General features: G+C 42.7%; 1 protein-coding gene across 1 annotated transcript in view; it reads left to right on the top strand.

The window, feature by feature from the left end:
- ANO8 (anoctamin 8) overlaps positions 1–13,248 on the top strand; it is a 128,569-nt gene that overhangs the window by 111,325 nt on the left and 3,996 nt on the right. Inside the window, exons 14-15 of the mRNA XM_069767686.1 lie at positions 11,077–11,268; positions 11,493–11,624. Of these exons, the coding sequence (XP_069623787.1) occupies positions 11,077–11,268; positions 11,493–11,624 (324 nt within the window). The remainder of the gene's footprint in view (positions 1–11,076; positions 11,269–11,492; positions 11,625–13,248) is intronic.

Genomic DNA, 13,248 nt, shown 5'->3' with positions numbered 1-13,248 from the left:
CTGGTACCCTTGCCTAAGTTACCTTCCTCCTCTGAGTTGGTCCCTCTGTTTTTTCAGAACGTGGTTCGTTTGCATGGGATTCCGGAGAACATCGTTTCTGACAGGGGATCCCAGTTTGTGTCTAGATTTTGGCGGACGTTCTGTGCTAAGATGGGCATTGATTTGTCCTTTTCGTCTGCATTCCATCCTCAGACGAATGGCCAGACGGAACGAACTAATCAGACCTTGGAAACTTATTTAAGGTGTTTTGTTTCTGCTGATCAAGATGACTGGGTTACCTTTTTGCCGCTTGCCGAATTTGCCCTTAATAATCGGGCTAGTTCTGCTACCTTGGTTTCTCCTTTCTTTTGTAATTCGGGGTTTCATCCTCGTTTTTCCTCTGGTCAGGTGGAGCCTTCTGATTGTCCTGGAGTGGACATGGTGGTGGATAGTTTGCATCAGATTTGGAGTCATGTGGTGGACAATTTGAAGTTGTCCCAGGAGAGGGCTCAGCAGTTTGCTAATCACCGTCGCCGCGTGGGTCCTCGACTTCATGTTGGGGACTTGGTGTGGTTGTCTTCTCGTTTTGTTCCTATGAAGGTCTTTTCTCCTAAGTTCAAGCCTCGGTTCATCGGTCCCTATAGGATCTTGGAAATTCTTAACCCTGTGTCGTTTCGTTTGGATCTCCCGGCATCGTTTGCTATTCATAATGTGTTCCATCGGTCGTTGTTGCGGAAGTATGAGGTACCTGTTTGCCTTCGCTTGAGCCTCCTGCTCCGGTGCTGGTGGAGGGAGAATTGGAGTATGTTGTGGAGAAGATCTTGGATTCTCGTGTTTCCAGACGGAAACTCCAATATTTGGTCAAGTGGAAGGGTTATGGTCAGGAGGATAATTCTTGGGTGGTTGCCTCTGATGTTCATGCTGCTGATTTGGTCCGTGCATTTCATAGGGCTCATCCTGGTCGCCCTGGTGGTTCTCGTGAGGGTTCGGTGACCCCTCCTCAAGGGGGGGGTACTGTTGTGGATTCTGTTTTTGGGCTCCCTCTGGTGGTTACAGATGGTACTGGGTGACTTGTGTTCTCTGCGGTCTCTGGTGTCCACCTGTTCTATCAGGAAATGGGAGTTTCCTATTTAACCTGGCTTTCTTGTCATTTCCTCGCCGGCTATCAATGTAATCAGTGTGTCTTGTTACCTCTGCTTCCCGCTTCTGTATTCTTCAGGACAAGCTAAGTTTTTGATTTTCCTGTTCCACGTTTTGCTTAATTTTTGTCTTAGTCCAGCTTGCAGATATGTGATTCCTTTTTGCTGGTTGCTCTAGTGGGCTGATATTACTCCTCATGTTCCATGAGTTGGAACATGAGTTCAAGTAATTTCAGGATGGTTTTTTGTAGGGTTTTTCGCTGACCGCGCAGTTCACTTTTGTATCCTCTGCTATCTAGCTTTAGCGGGCCTCATTTTGCTGAATCTGTTTTCATAACTACGTATGTGCTTTCCTCTCATTTCACCGTCATTACATGTGGGGGCTGCTATTTCTGTGGGGTGTTTCTCTGGAGGCAAGAGAGGTCTGTGTTTCTTCTAATAGGGAAAGTTCTTCGGCTGGTGCGAGACGTCTAGGAATCATCGTAGGCACGTTCCCCGGCTACAGCTAGTTGTGTGTTGAGGTTCAGGATCGCGGTCAGCTCAGTTTCCATCACCCTAGAGCTTGTTTTGTTTTTTGTGCTTGTCCTTTTGTGATCCCCTGCCATTGGGATCATGACACATGTCTGCGTATTGTGTGTGTACATGTCTGCGTATTTTGTGTGTGCAGATCTGCCTATGTGAAGGATGAGGGGGAAGGCTAGGCCCTGTGTAGTATATCTATATTTCTCCTCCGTATCTGTGCATCATGAATCGTGGTATGTGGGCCCACTGAGATTCTTTTGCCCGGGGCCCACAAAAACGTGGAGCCGGCCCTGCTGAAAAGTCACAGAGGCTGTAAAACCACTAAGCAAACAACACAATGTAGACCAAGGAGATCTCCAAACAAGTCAGGGACAAAGATGTTGAGAAGTATAAGTCAGGGTTATTAACAAAAAAATAAAAATTCCAATCTCTGATGATCCCCCAGAGCATCATCAAATCCATTATCATCAAATAAAAAGAACATGGTGCCACAACAAACCTGCCAAGAGAGTGCTGCCCACCAAAACTTAGCTTGGGCAAGGAAGGAATTATTCAGGGAGGCAGCACAGAGACCAAAGGTAACCCTGAAGGAGCTGCAGAGTTCCCAAGCAGAGACTGGAGCATCTGTCCATACGACCACGATAACCCATACACTCCATAGAGGTAGCCTTTATGGAAGAGTGGGCAGAAAAGAGCCTTTACTTGCACAGTAAAATTGTAAGGCTTGTTTTGAGGTTGCCAAAATGTGGGAGACTCCACAAATGTATGGCTCAAAGTGCTGTGGTCAGGTGACGCCAAAATTTAACTTTTTGGCATTAATATAAACGCCATGTTTTGCACTAAACCAACACACTTCACCACCTCAAGAACACCATCCTCACAGTGAAATGTGGTGGCAGCATCATATTGTGGGGATGTTTTTCGGAAGCAGGGACAGGGAAAATGGTGTGAGTCGAGGGTAAGATGTATGGCGCGAAATACAGGGTTATTGTTGAGCAACAGTCTGACAGTGATTTGAGACTGGGATGGAGGATCACCTTCCAACAAGACGATGACCCAAAGCATACTGCTAAAACATTCAATTGATTTAAGGGGAAATGTGTAAATGTTTTTTGCAGTGGCCTAGTCAAAGCCCAGACCTTAATCCCAATTGAGAATCTGTGGTCAGACTTAAATATTGCTATTCACCAGAGGAAACCATCTAACTTGAAGGAACTGGAGCAGTTTTGCCTTGAAGAATGGGCAAAATCCCAGTGGCAAGATGTGGCAAGCTCATAGAGACTTATCCAAAGCGACTTGCAGCTGTAATTGCAGCAAAATGAGGCTCTAGAAAGTACTGACTTTGAAGGGGCGAAATAGTTTTATGCACGCTGAAGTTTTCAGTTATTTTGTCCTATTTGTTGTTTGCTTCACAATTAAAAGAAAATCAAAAGTTCCCAGTTGTTTACATGAACAGATTGTGAGGTAGCAAAACACAGAAAAATGCCAAGGAAAGCGGGAATACTTTTGCAAGCCACTATACAGGTGCTTCTCACACAATTAGAATATCGTCAAAAAGTTAATTTATTTCAGCTGTGCAATACAAAAAGTCAAACTCATATGTTATACAGATTCATTACAGACAGAGTGATCTATTTCAAGTGTTTATTTCTGTAAATGTTGATGATTATGGGTTACAGTCAATGAAAACCCAAGCACTGTATTAACTACTTAGATGTTGTGGTCAGTAGCTATCACAGCAACTAGGTGGTTATACAGAGGGATAAGGCTCCATCTAACATTCTACCAATCACAACTTAATAGCTGGCAGAATTTCTGTCTTGGACCATGATAATCTCACATTTAATCTACATATTGTATAGTGATGCCCTCTAGTGGTGTCCATCTTTTAACCCCTTAACAACTGCCAATACGTAATAAAGCTGCTGGCGCCAAGGGGTCTTATTCCCTCATCGAGCATAAGGGTATAGCATCCCCCAGAGTCCCTGGAGAACAAAACCAGGGCCAGATTTTCCGGTCCCCCATCACTTGATCGCTGTTATTCAATAAATAATGGCGATCACGTAAAAAAAAAGTGTGCCCGCTATTAAAATCATATGTTTGTCTACTGACATGACATGTCAGAGGAGAGAGAAATTATTATTTTATTTAACTTTTCTGTCTGATGGAATCCCCATTAGAAAATGTGCTCCACTATTGTTAATGCCATCCAGTGCACATCTTGCCACATGTATGCAATCCTTGAGCAGCCGATCGAGGGTGCATACTGCTGTGCGAGATGTAAGCACGTTGTGCATTTGGAAACCCAGATTCTAGATCTAAATGTGCAGTTGGCAACACTGAGATCCATTGAGAATATGGAAAGGAGTCTTCCTGCTCACTGAGCAGGCGCTCAATGGGATAGATGAGGTGGGGGATGGTGGGATGGAGCTGCAGGAAAGTGAGGCAGCAAGCTGGGTGACAGTTAGAAAGTGGGGTAGAGGGAACAGTGCCAGGGAGGCTAGTCCTGATCTGGCACACCCCAATAAGTTTGCTAAGTTGGCAGATGAGGGGGGTGCCAGTACAGGGGTAGCACTGCTGCAGCCAGGCAAGTCCTCTGAAAGCCGGAGGAGTGACTTCTCGAGTAAGGAGGGAAATAGGAGAGCAGGGCAGGCCAGACAGGTGCTGGTAGTAGGGGACTCAATTATTAGGGGAACAGATAGGGCAATCTGTCACAAAGACAGGGATCGTTGAATGGTGTGCTGCCTACCTGGCGCTCGAGTCCGACACATCGCTGATCGGGTTGACAGATTACTGGGAGGGGCTGGTGAGGACCCATCGGTCATGGTGCACATTGGCACAAATGACAACGTTAGAGGTAGATGGAAGGTCCTTAAGGATGATTTCAAGAAATTAGGCTGCAAGCTGAAAGCAAGGACCTCCAACGTGGTATTTTCCGAAATACTGCCTGTACCACGTGCCACGTCAGAGAGGCAACGGAAGATTAGGGAGGTTAATAAGTGGCTTAAGAATTGGTGTAGGAAGGAGGGGTTTGGGTTCCTGCAGAACTGGGCCAACTTCTCAGTTGGCAACAGGCTCTACGCTAGGGACGGGCTGCATCTCAATGGGGAAGGTGCAGCTGTGCTGGGGGAGAAAATGGCTAGAAGGTTGGAGGAGTGTTTAAACTAGGAATTGGGGGGAGGATATTCATTTTATAGGAGGGGAAGATAGTGCAGATAGAGACCTGGGCACAAATAAGGAAGTTGGGGGTGGCCGTGGCATGGGGGTGGGGTTAGAACAGTTAATAATTTAAGAAAGAGTAGAGGTACAGATAGGAACATCAAGTGCATGTATACTAATGCCAGAAGCCTCGCCAACAAAATGGAGGAATTAGAATTAATGTTGTTGGAGCATAATTATGACATGGTGGGGATATCTGAAACGTGGCTGGATGAGAGCCATGACTGGGCTGTTAACTTGCAGGGTTATAGCCTGTTCAGATATGACCAATTGAATAGGCGAGGGGGAGGGGTGTTTCTATATGTAAAATCGTCCTTAAAACCCATCCGGCGTGATAATATAGGTGAATCTAATGAAAATGTAGAGTCCCTGTGGGTGGAGATAAGGGGAGGGGTAAAAAATAATAAATTACTGATAGGGGTTTGTTATTAGTCTCCAAAAATAATGGAAGCAATGGACAATATCCTCGTAAAGCAAATAGATGAAGCTGCGACTCAAGGAGAAGTCATTATTATGGGGGACTTCAACTACCCTGAAATAGATTGGGGAACAGAAACCTGCAGTTCCAGCAAAGGTAATTGTTTTTTAACAACTATGAGAGACAATTACCTTTCACAACTGGTTCAGGACCCAACAAGAAGGAAGGCACTGCTAGACCTAATATTAACCAACAGGCCAGACCGCATATCAAATATAAGGGTTGGGGGTCACTTGGGGAATAGTGATCACAAAATAATAAGTTTTCATGTATCCTTTAATAAGATGTGTAGTAGAGGGGTTACAAGGACACTAAACTTCAGGAGGGCAAATTTCCAACGGATGAGAGATGATGATGATGCCATAAACTGGGACGATATCCTGAGACACAAAAATACACAAAGAAAATGGGAGACGTTTATTAGCATCCTGGATAGGACCTGTGCACAGTATATACCGTATGGGAATAAACATGCTAGAAATAGGAGGAAACCAATATGGCTAAATAGAGCTGTAAGGGGCGCAATAAGTGACAAAAAGAAAGCATTTAGAGAATTAAAGGAAGTAGGTAGTGATGAGGCATTAAATGAATACAGAAAACTAAATAAATTCTGTAAAAAGCAAAACAAGGCAGCAAAAATTGAGACAGAGAGACTCATTGCCAGAGAGAGTAAAAATAATCCCAAAATATTCTTTAATTACGTAAATAGTAAGAAACTAAAAAATGATAGCGTTGGCCCCCTTAAAAATAGTCTGGGTGAAATGGTGGATGAGGAAAAGCCAATATGCTAAATGACTTTTTTTCATCAGTATTTACACAAGAAAATTCCATGGCAGACAATATGATTAGTGATAACAAAAATTCCCCATTAAATGTCACCTGCTTAACCCAGCAGGAAGTATGTCGGCGTCTAAAATTCACTAAAATTGACAAATCTCCGGGCCCGGATGGGATACACCCCCGAGTACTGCAGGGATTAAGTACAGTCATTGATAGACCATTATTTTTAATCTTTAAAGAGTCCATAATAACAGGGTCTGTACCACAGGACTGGCGTATAGCAAATGTGGTGCCAATATTCAAAAAGGGGACAAAAACTGAACTCGGTAATTATAGGCCAGTAAGCTTAACCTCTACTGTGGGTAAAATCCTGGAGGGCATTCTAAGGGATGCTATACTGGAGTATCTGAAGAGGAATAACCTCATGACCCAGTATCAGCATGGGTTTACTAGGGACCGTTCCTGTCAGACTAATCTGATCAGCTTCTATGAAGAGGTAAGTTCCGGACTGGACCAAGGGAACCCAGTGGATGTAGTGTATATGGACTTTTCAAAAGCTTTTGATACGGTGCCACACAAAAGGTTGATACATAAAATGAGAATAATGGGGATAGGGAAAAATATGTGTAAGTGGGTTGAGAGCTGGCTCAGGGATAGGAAACAAAGGGTGGTTATTAATGGAACACACTCGGACTGGGTCGCGGTTAGCAGTGGGGTACCACAGTGGTCAGTATTGGGCCCTCTTCTTTTTAACATATTTATTAATGACCTTGTAGGGGGCATACAGAGCAGAATTTCAATATTTGCAGATGACACTAAACTCTTTTATATTACAGGATGATTTATGTAAACTAGAAGCTTGGGTTGATAAATGGAAAATGAGCTTTAATGGGGATAAATGTAAGGTCATGCACTTGGGTAGAAGTAATAAGATGTATAACTATGTGCTTAATTCTAAAATGTCAATGAAAAAGACCTGGGAGTATGGGTGGATGACAAACTCATGTTCAGTGGCCAGTGTCAGGCAGCTGCTATAAAGGCAAATAAAATAATGGGATGCATTAAAAGAGGCATAGATGCTCATGAGGAGAACATAATTTTACCTCTATACAAGTCACTAGTTCGACCACACTTAGAATACTGTGCACAGTTCTGGTCTCCGGTGTATAAGAAAGACATAGCTGAACTGGAGCGGGTGCAGAGAAGAGCGACCAAGGTTATTAGAGGACTGGGGGGGTCTGCAATACCAAGATAGGTTATTACACTTGGGGCTATTTAGTTTGGAAAAACGAAGGCTAAGGGGTGATCTTATGTTAATGTATAAATATATGAGGGGACAGTACAAAGACCTTTCTGATGATGTTTTTAATCATAGACCTGAGACAGGGACAAGGGGGCATCCTCTACGTCTGGAGGAAAGCAGGTTTAAGCATAATAACAGACGTGGATTCTTTACTGTAAGAGCAGTGAGACTATGGAACTCTCTGCCGTATGATGTAATGAGTGATTCATTACTTAAATTTAAGAGGGGGCTGGATGCCTTTCTTGAAAAGTATAATGTTACAGGGTATATATACTAGATTCCTTGATAGGGCGTTGATCCAGTGAACTAGTCTGATCACCCTATGTGGAGGCGGGAAGGAATTTTTTTTGCCCAATGTAGAGCTTACTCTTTGCCACATGGGTTTTTTTTTTTGCCTTCCTCTGGATCAACATGTTAGGGCATGTTAGGTTAGGCTATGGGTTGAACTAGTTGGACTTAAAGTCTTCCTTCAACCTTAATAACTATGTTACTATGACTAGTGTTGAGTGCAAGTGCTCGCTACTTGAGTAACTTGAGTTTGCATTAGGTGCTCGGGCATGCACCGAGTATCGCGGGTGCTTGAGTGACAACCCAAAAAAGCATATGGGGATTGCCAGATATACACAGGAAATTGCCACGGTTTTTGGGTGTCTAAGAGCCCTGAAACATGCGGGGCAGGGACTAGAGCATGTCACTCGAGCACCCGCGATACTCTGTGCAAACCAGAGCACCAGACGTAAACTCGAGTAGCGAGCACTTGCGATCAACAATGATGACCTGTTCAATTAACCTTTGGGTTCAGAATCCTCAATATACCCCTGGATAAAATTGTTGAGGGGTTTCATTTCCAAAATGGGGTCATTTGTGGGGGGTTTCTGCGGTTTAGGCACCTTAGGGGCTCTGCAAATGTGGCATGGTTCCAGCAATCTATTTCAGCCAATTTGTGTTCCAAAATTCAAGTATTGCTCCTACTGCTCCGAGCCCTGTCATTTGTCCTAACAGAACTTTTTTACTACATGTGCAGTATCTGTGCGCTCGACAGAAAGTGGATAACAAACTGTTGGATTCATTTTTTGATGTTACGTCTTCAAAAGTGAAAACAAGATTTTAGAAGTAAATTTTTTTTTTTTTTTTTTTTAATTAATTCCACTTTACATTAATTCCTGTGTAGAACATGAAGGGTTCAAATATTTCCAGACTGCAGTTTGGAAGTATTACAGGGGTTTCTTTTTTAAGATGGTATCACTTTTGGGAGTTTCCAATATATAGGCCCCTCAAGGTCCATTGAAATCTTAACAAGGTCCCTAAAGAAACAAGTTTTGTAAATTTGTTGACAAAATGAGAAATTGCTACATCCTAACAAAATAACATGAAGTCTGAAAAATGATGCTGATGTAAAAGACATGTGGTAAATTTTATTTAGTAATTATCTTGTACAGAGCAGGGGGCTTTGGGATCGAAGGGGGCTGTTTGAAGGGGGAGGGGGGGGGAAATACTCTATATTGAAAATGTAAATGTAACATGTTAATTGCCTTGTTATTCTTAATAAAAATTTATTTGAATAAAAAAAAAAAAAAAAATTATCTTGTACAGAATGACTAAGAATATGGCTTAAGGATATGATGATTGAAAGTTGGAAAATTGCAAAAAAAAAATTTTTTTTTTGTTGCCAAAATAGCACTATTTTCACATATAAACACAAAGTTATATCAAACAAATTTTTCCACTTAACATGTAGCACAGTATGTCATGAAAAAACAGTCTCCGAATCAGTGGAATTGCAGTTATTACCTCATAAAGGGACCGTGGTCAGAATTATGAAATTTGGACAGGTCATTAAAGTCAAAATTGACTAAGGCTGGTTTCACATTAGCGTTTTTTTTTTTTTTTAGCATTTTTGTGCAAAAAAACATGCGTTTTTTTCCCTATACTTAGCATTAAAAACGCATGTGTTTTTTTGCATGTGTTTTGACGCGTTGTGTTGCAGAAATGCAACATGTAGTAATTTCTAGCGGCGTTTTTTTGCCGCAAAAAAACGTATTGATGTGTATGTAAACGCATGCGTTTTTAAGCACATGCGTTTGGATGCGTTTTTATAGAAAAACACAAGAATACACACTGATAAGCCACCCCCCAACCCTAACCCTAAGAGATCCTAACCCTAAGGATCTAGGGTTAGGGCTAGGATCCCTAGGGTTAGGGCTAGGGTTAGGGTTTGTGTTAGGGTTAGAGTTTGGGTTAGGGTTAGAGTTTGGGTTAGGGTTAGGATCCCTAGGGTTAGGGTTTGTGTTAGGGTTAGAGTTTGGGTTAGGGTTAGAGTTTGGGTTAGGGTTAGGATCCCTAGGGTTAGGGCTAGAGTTTGGGTTAGGGTTTGTGTTAGAGTTTGGGTTAGGGTTAGAGTTTGGGTTAGGGTTAGGATCCCTAGGGTTAGGGCTAGGGTTAGGGTTTGTGTTAGGGTTAGAGTTTGGGTTAGGGTTTGTGTTAGGGTTAGGGTTTGTGTTAGGGTTTGTGTTAGGGTTAGAGTTTGGGTTAGGATTAGGGTTTGTGTTAGGGTTAGGGTTTGTGTTAGGGTTAGAGTTTGGGTTAGGGTTAGGATCCCTAGGTATTTCTGTTTATAGTGGGTCCCTAACCCTAGGTATTTCTGTTTATAGTGGGTTTTCTAGTTGATTTTGATGATTGGCAGCTGTCACACACTTCTTATCATGCGTTTCAAAAACGCAAACGCAGGAAAAAACGCATGTAAACGCGTCAAAACGCCGCGTTTGGGTTAAAACATGCAAAAACGCATGCGCCTAAAAAACACGCGTTTTTTCACCAAATGCGTTTGCGTTTAAAACGCTGCATTTTTAAACGCAAATGTGAAACCAGCCTAATTCAATAAAGGGTTAGAACCCATTGTGCACTTGTTTGAACACGCGTGTTTTATTGTTGTGCTTTTATACAGCTACTTACAGTTTTCGCTTTTGATACAGCTTTTTGAGCCCAAAACAGGAATGGTGACAAATCGGTCTTTATTTTCATAATTTTCCTTCCTAGCTTATATTTATTGTGTTAGTATATTTTAAAGGGAACCTATCAGGAGGATTGTGCTCAGTAACCTACAGACATTGTCATTTTGGCGCCGTTATACTGATTAAAATGATACCTTGGTTGATGAAATCAGTCTTGTGGTTGTTGTTTAATCTTTACTTTTAGTTAATGAGTTTCTCGTGCTTCGGGATGGCCTGTGGGGGAAGGGTGATCTTCATGTGGTGCTCTGCTTACATATTCAGCTGTATGGCTTCTGACAAGCCACTGATCCCTCACTGACCTGCCCACTAGTTTACATAAAAAAATGACCTCCTGCAAAATGGCACCTGCGCAGTAGTATCTATCGTTTACCAATAGATGCTACTGCACATGTGCAGCCGCCATCTTTCTTGAGCCAATTTTTTTTTCTCAAAAAATGGTGGCAGTGCATGCACAGTAGTAGCATCTATCGCAGCCGTCGGCGCCATTTTGTTGGAGGTGCCGGAAGTTTACTTGGCAAAATCCTGATGACAGGTTTGATTTATATATTTTTATATTTTTTTGCTCATGTTCTGCATGTACAAACCTCGATGACTGACACTTGTGGGTATGTTCTTCCATTAATGTTCTCCATGTGCTTTTCATAGGATACCTTTCAGGATTACCAGGAAATGTTTGTGCAGTTTGGCTACGTGGTCCTCTTCTCATCTGCTTTCCCCCTCGCTGCAGTATGTGCCCTTGTAAATAACATTATTGAAATCCGCAGTGATGCCTTCAAGCTATGCAGTGGACTTCAGAGACCGTTTGGCCGTCGCGTGGATGGTATAGGACAGTGGCAAGTAAGGAGCTGGTGGGTGTGGACAGCAGTGAGAGAATTCTAAAGAAAGGGGTCTGATGTCCTTTTTTCCTTTGCTAAAATGGGGAAGTTGATATTGGAGGCGTTATTGACGCTAATTACATTACTCGGTGGCTTAGAAATATTTGTGGAAAATGAAGTAAAGCCTTTTGGCCGAGAAGTAATAAGGCCATACTTGGAAGTAAGATGTGTGTCCTTCTCTTGCAGAATGTGATGGAAGCAATGGGCGTCATTGCCATTATAGTGAACTGTTACCTGATTGGACAGTGTGGACAGCTTCAAAGGTTAATACCATGGCTGGGGCCTGAATCGGCCATTATATGTATTGTAGTACTGGAGGTATGTGACAGTGTTTTATGTACATAATGGTAGAGTGTTTGTGTGTGTAAAAAAAAAAAAATAATAATAATGTATAGTTGATAAATGTACATATTTTCCCAATATAGCCTATTGTGCTTCATTGTTATATTGTATGCCAGCTTGAAAGTGCAAGCAGAGTTTACAGACCCCAGATGTTAGTACTTGCCATGTTAGCCATGCTGCTCCACTTGCCACTTCTGCCTGTTCTTGAATGCCACGCCGGCCCTAGTAATTGGTGAATGAAGCATTAGTCCTGCGTTTTTCCTCTTGTTACATAGAAGAAAAGGCATCCAAAATTTGAAATATGTACTGTCATCAGGCTGGTTTGCCATGTTGAATGGCCAGAGTATCAAAGTCTGAAAAGTGGCATCAAATTTATTGTGTGGTTTGACTAATAGGAAGTTTGAAGAATACCGCAGACTCGACTGTATGAATATACCATTCATTAGGAAACTCTGCCTCTCCCTCCTCTTACCCCTGTCAGCAGTGAGTAGCAAGCTGCATGTATATATGCATATGAGTTATGCATCATTTGGGCTAGAAGGAAAATATTCTGATGTGTACATAGAAATCATAGGGTCCCATAGTAAAAAGTCCTAATTTGGCCCATTCCACCTCTACTCAAAAGAAAGATATTCTGCAGAGTCATTGTTCATAGGGGAGTCACAAAAGGGCATGCCTCCAAACTTTCAAAGACAGGGAAAGGGACATATATCACTGCACACACACAGAAATAGTGTCCGGCTAAAGCTCCATAGTGTTCTACAATCCTTTTATGGCTCCCATATAGTATGATGCAGCCACCCCCCACTCACACATGATATGCCCACACAATTTACCCTCGTACGAACCGTATGACTCCCCCCCACAGTGATGCCCCTTCTGTAACCCCAACAGAGTGATGTCCCCACAGTGTCCCCCCACACACATTGTAAAGTCCCATGAGTGGCCACCCTAACACAGTATGTTGTTCCCACGATGACTCCCCCCAGCAGTATGATCATATACATACACTATGCATCAGCACACTGCAAATAATGAATACATGAATTCCACTATTGCTGTAAACGTTAAAAATGTAAGGTATCCAACCACATGACAGTGTACCTAATTATAGATGGTCCCTATCACTTATGCCCTTCCTCTCCATGTGATAAAACAGGCCTCATCTGAATGTGGAGGGAAAGAATACTAGACATAGCACCACAGTGCCCACCAACATGTTATGCCACCACAGCCCCCTTACACTCATTATGAAGCCCCCACAGTGACCTTTCCCCACACAGTATGATACCCCTACAGTCCAGTCATACAATACGATGCCAACACAATCACCCCTCATAGTTAGTATTATACTCCACAGCCCCCACACATTACATGATGCCCTCACATTTTATGAAGCCTCACATGTACCCCACAAGTACTAATTGACAAAAAAAAACCCTTACTTCCTCCTGACATGCTACCTCACACAGTGGGGAGAGGCGCTCCATGCAGCAGGGGCGACGATCTATTGATATCATTGCACCTCCTGCGCTGAGACTTGGACACACAAGCTGAATGGTGGAGTATAGAGCTGAAGGCTCATTGTGCCACCATCGTG

Source organism: Ranitomeya imitator, chromosome 1 (assembly GCF_032444005.1).
Source record: "Ranitomeya imitator isolate aRanImi1 chromosome 1, aRanImi1.pri, whole genome shotgun sequence".
Lineage (NCBI taxonomy): Eukaryota > Metazoa > Chordata > Amphibia > Anura > Dendrobatidae > Ranitomeya > Ranitomeya imitator.
This window is presented reverse-complemented; position numbering and strand designations above follow the sequence as displayed.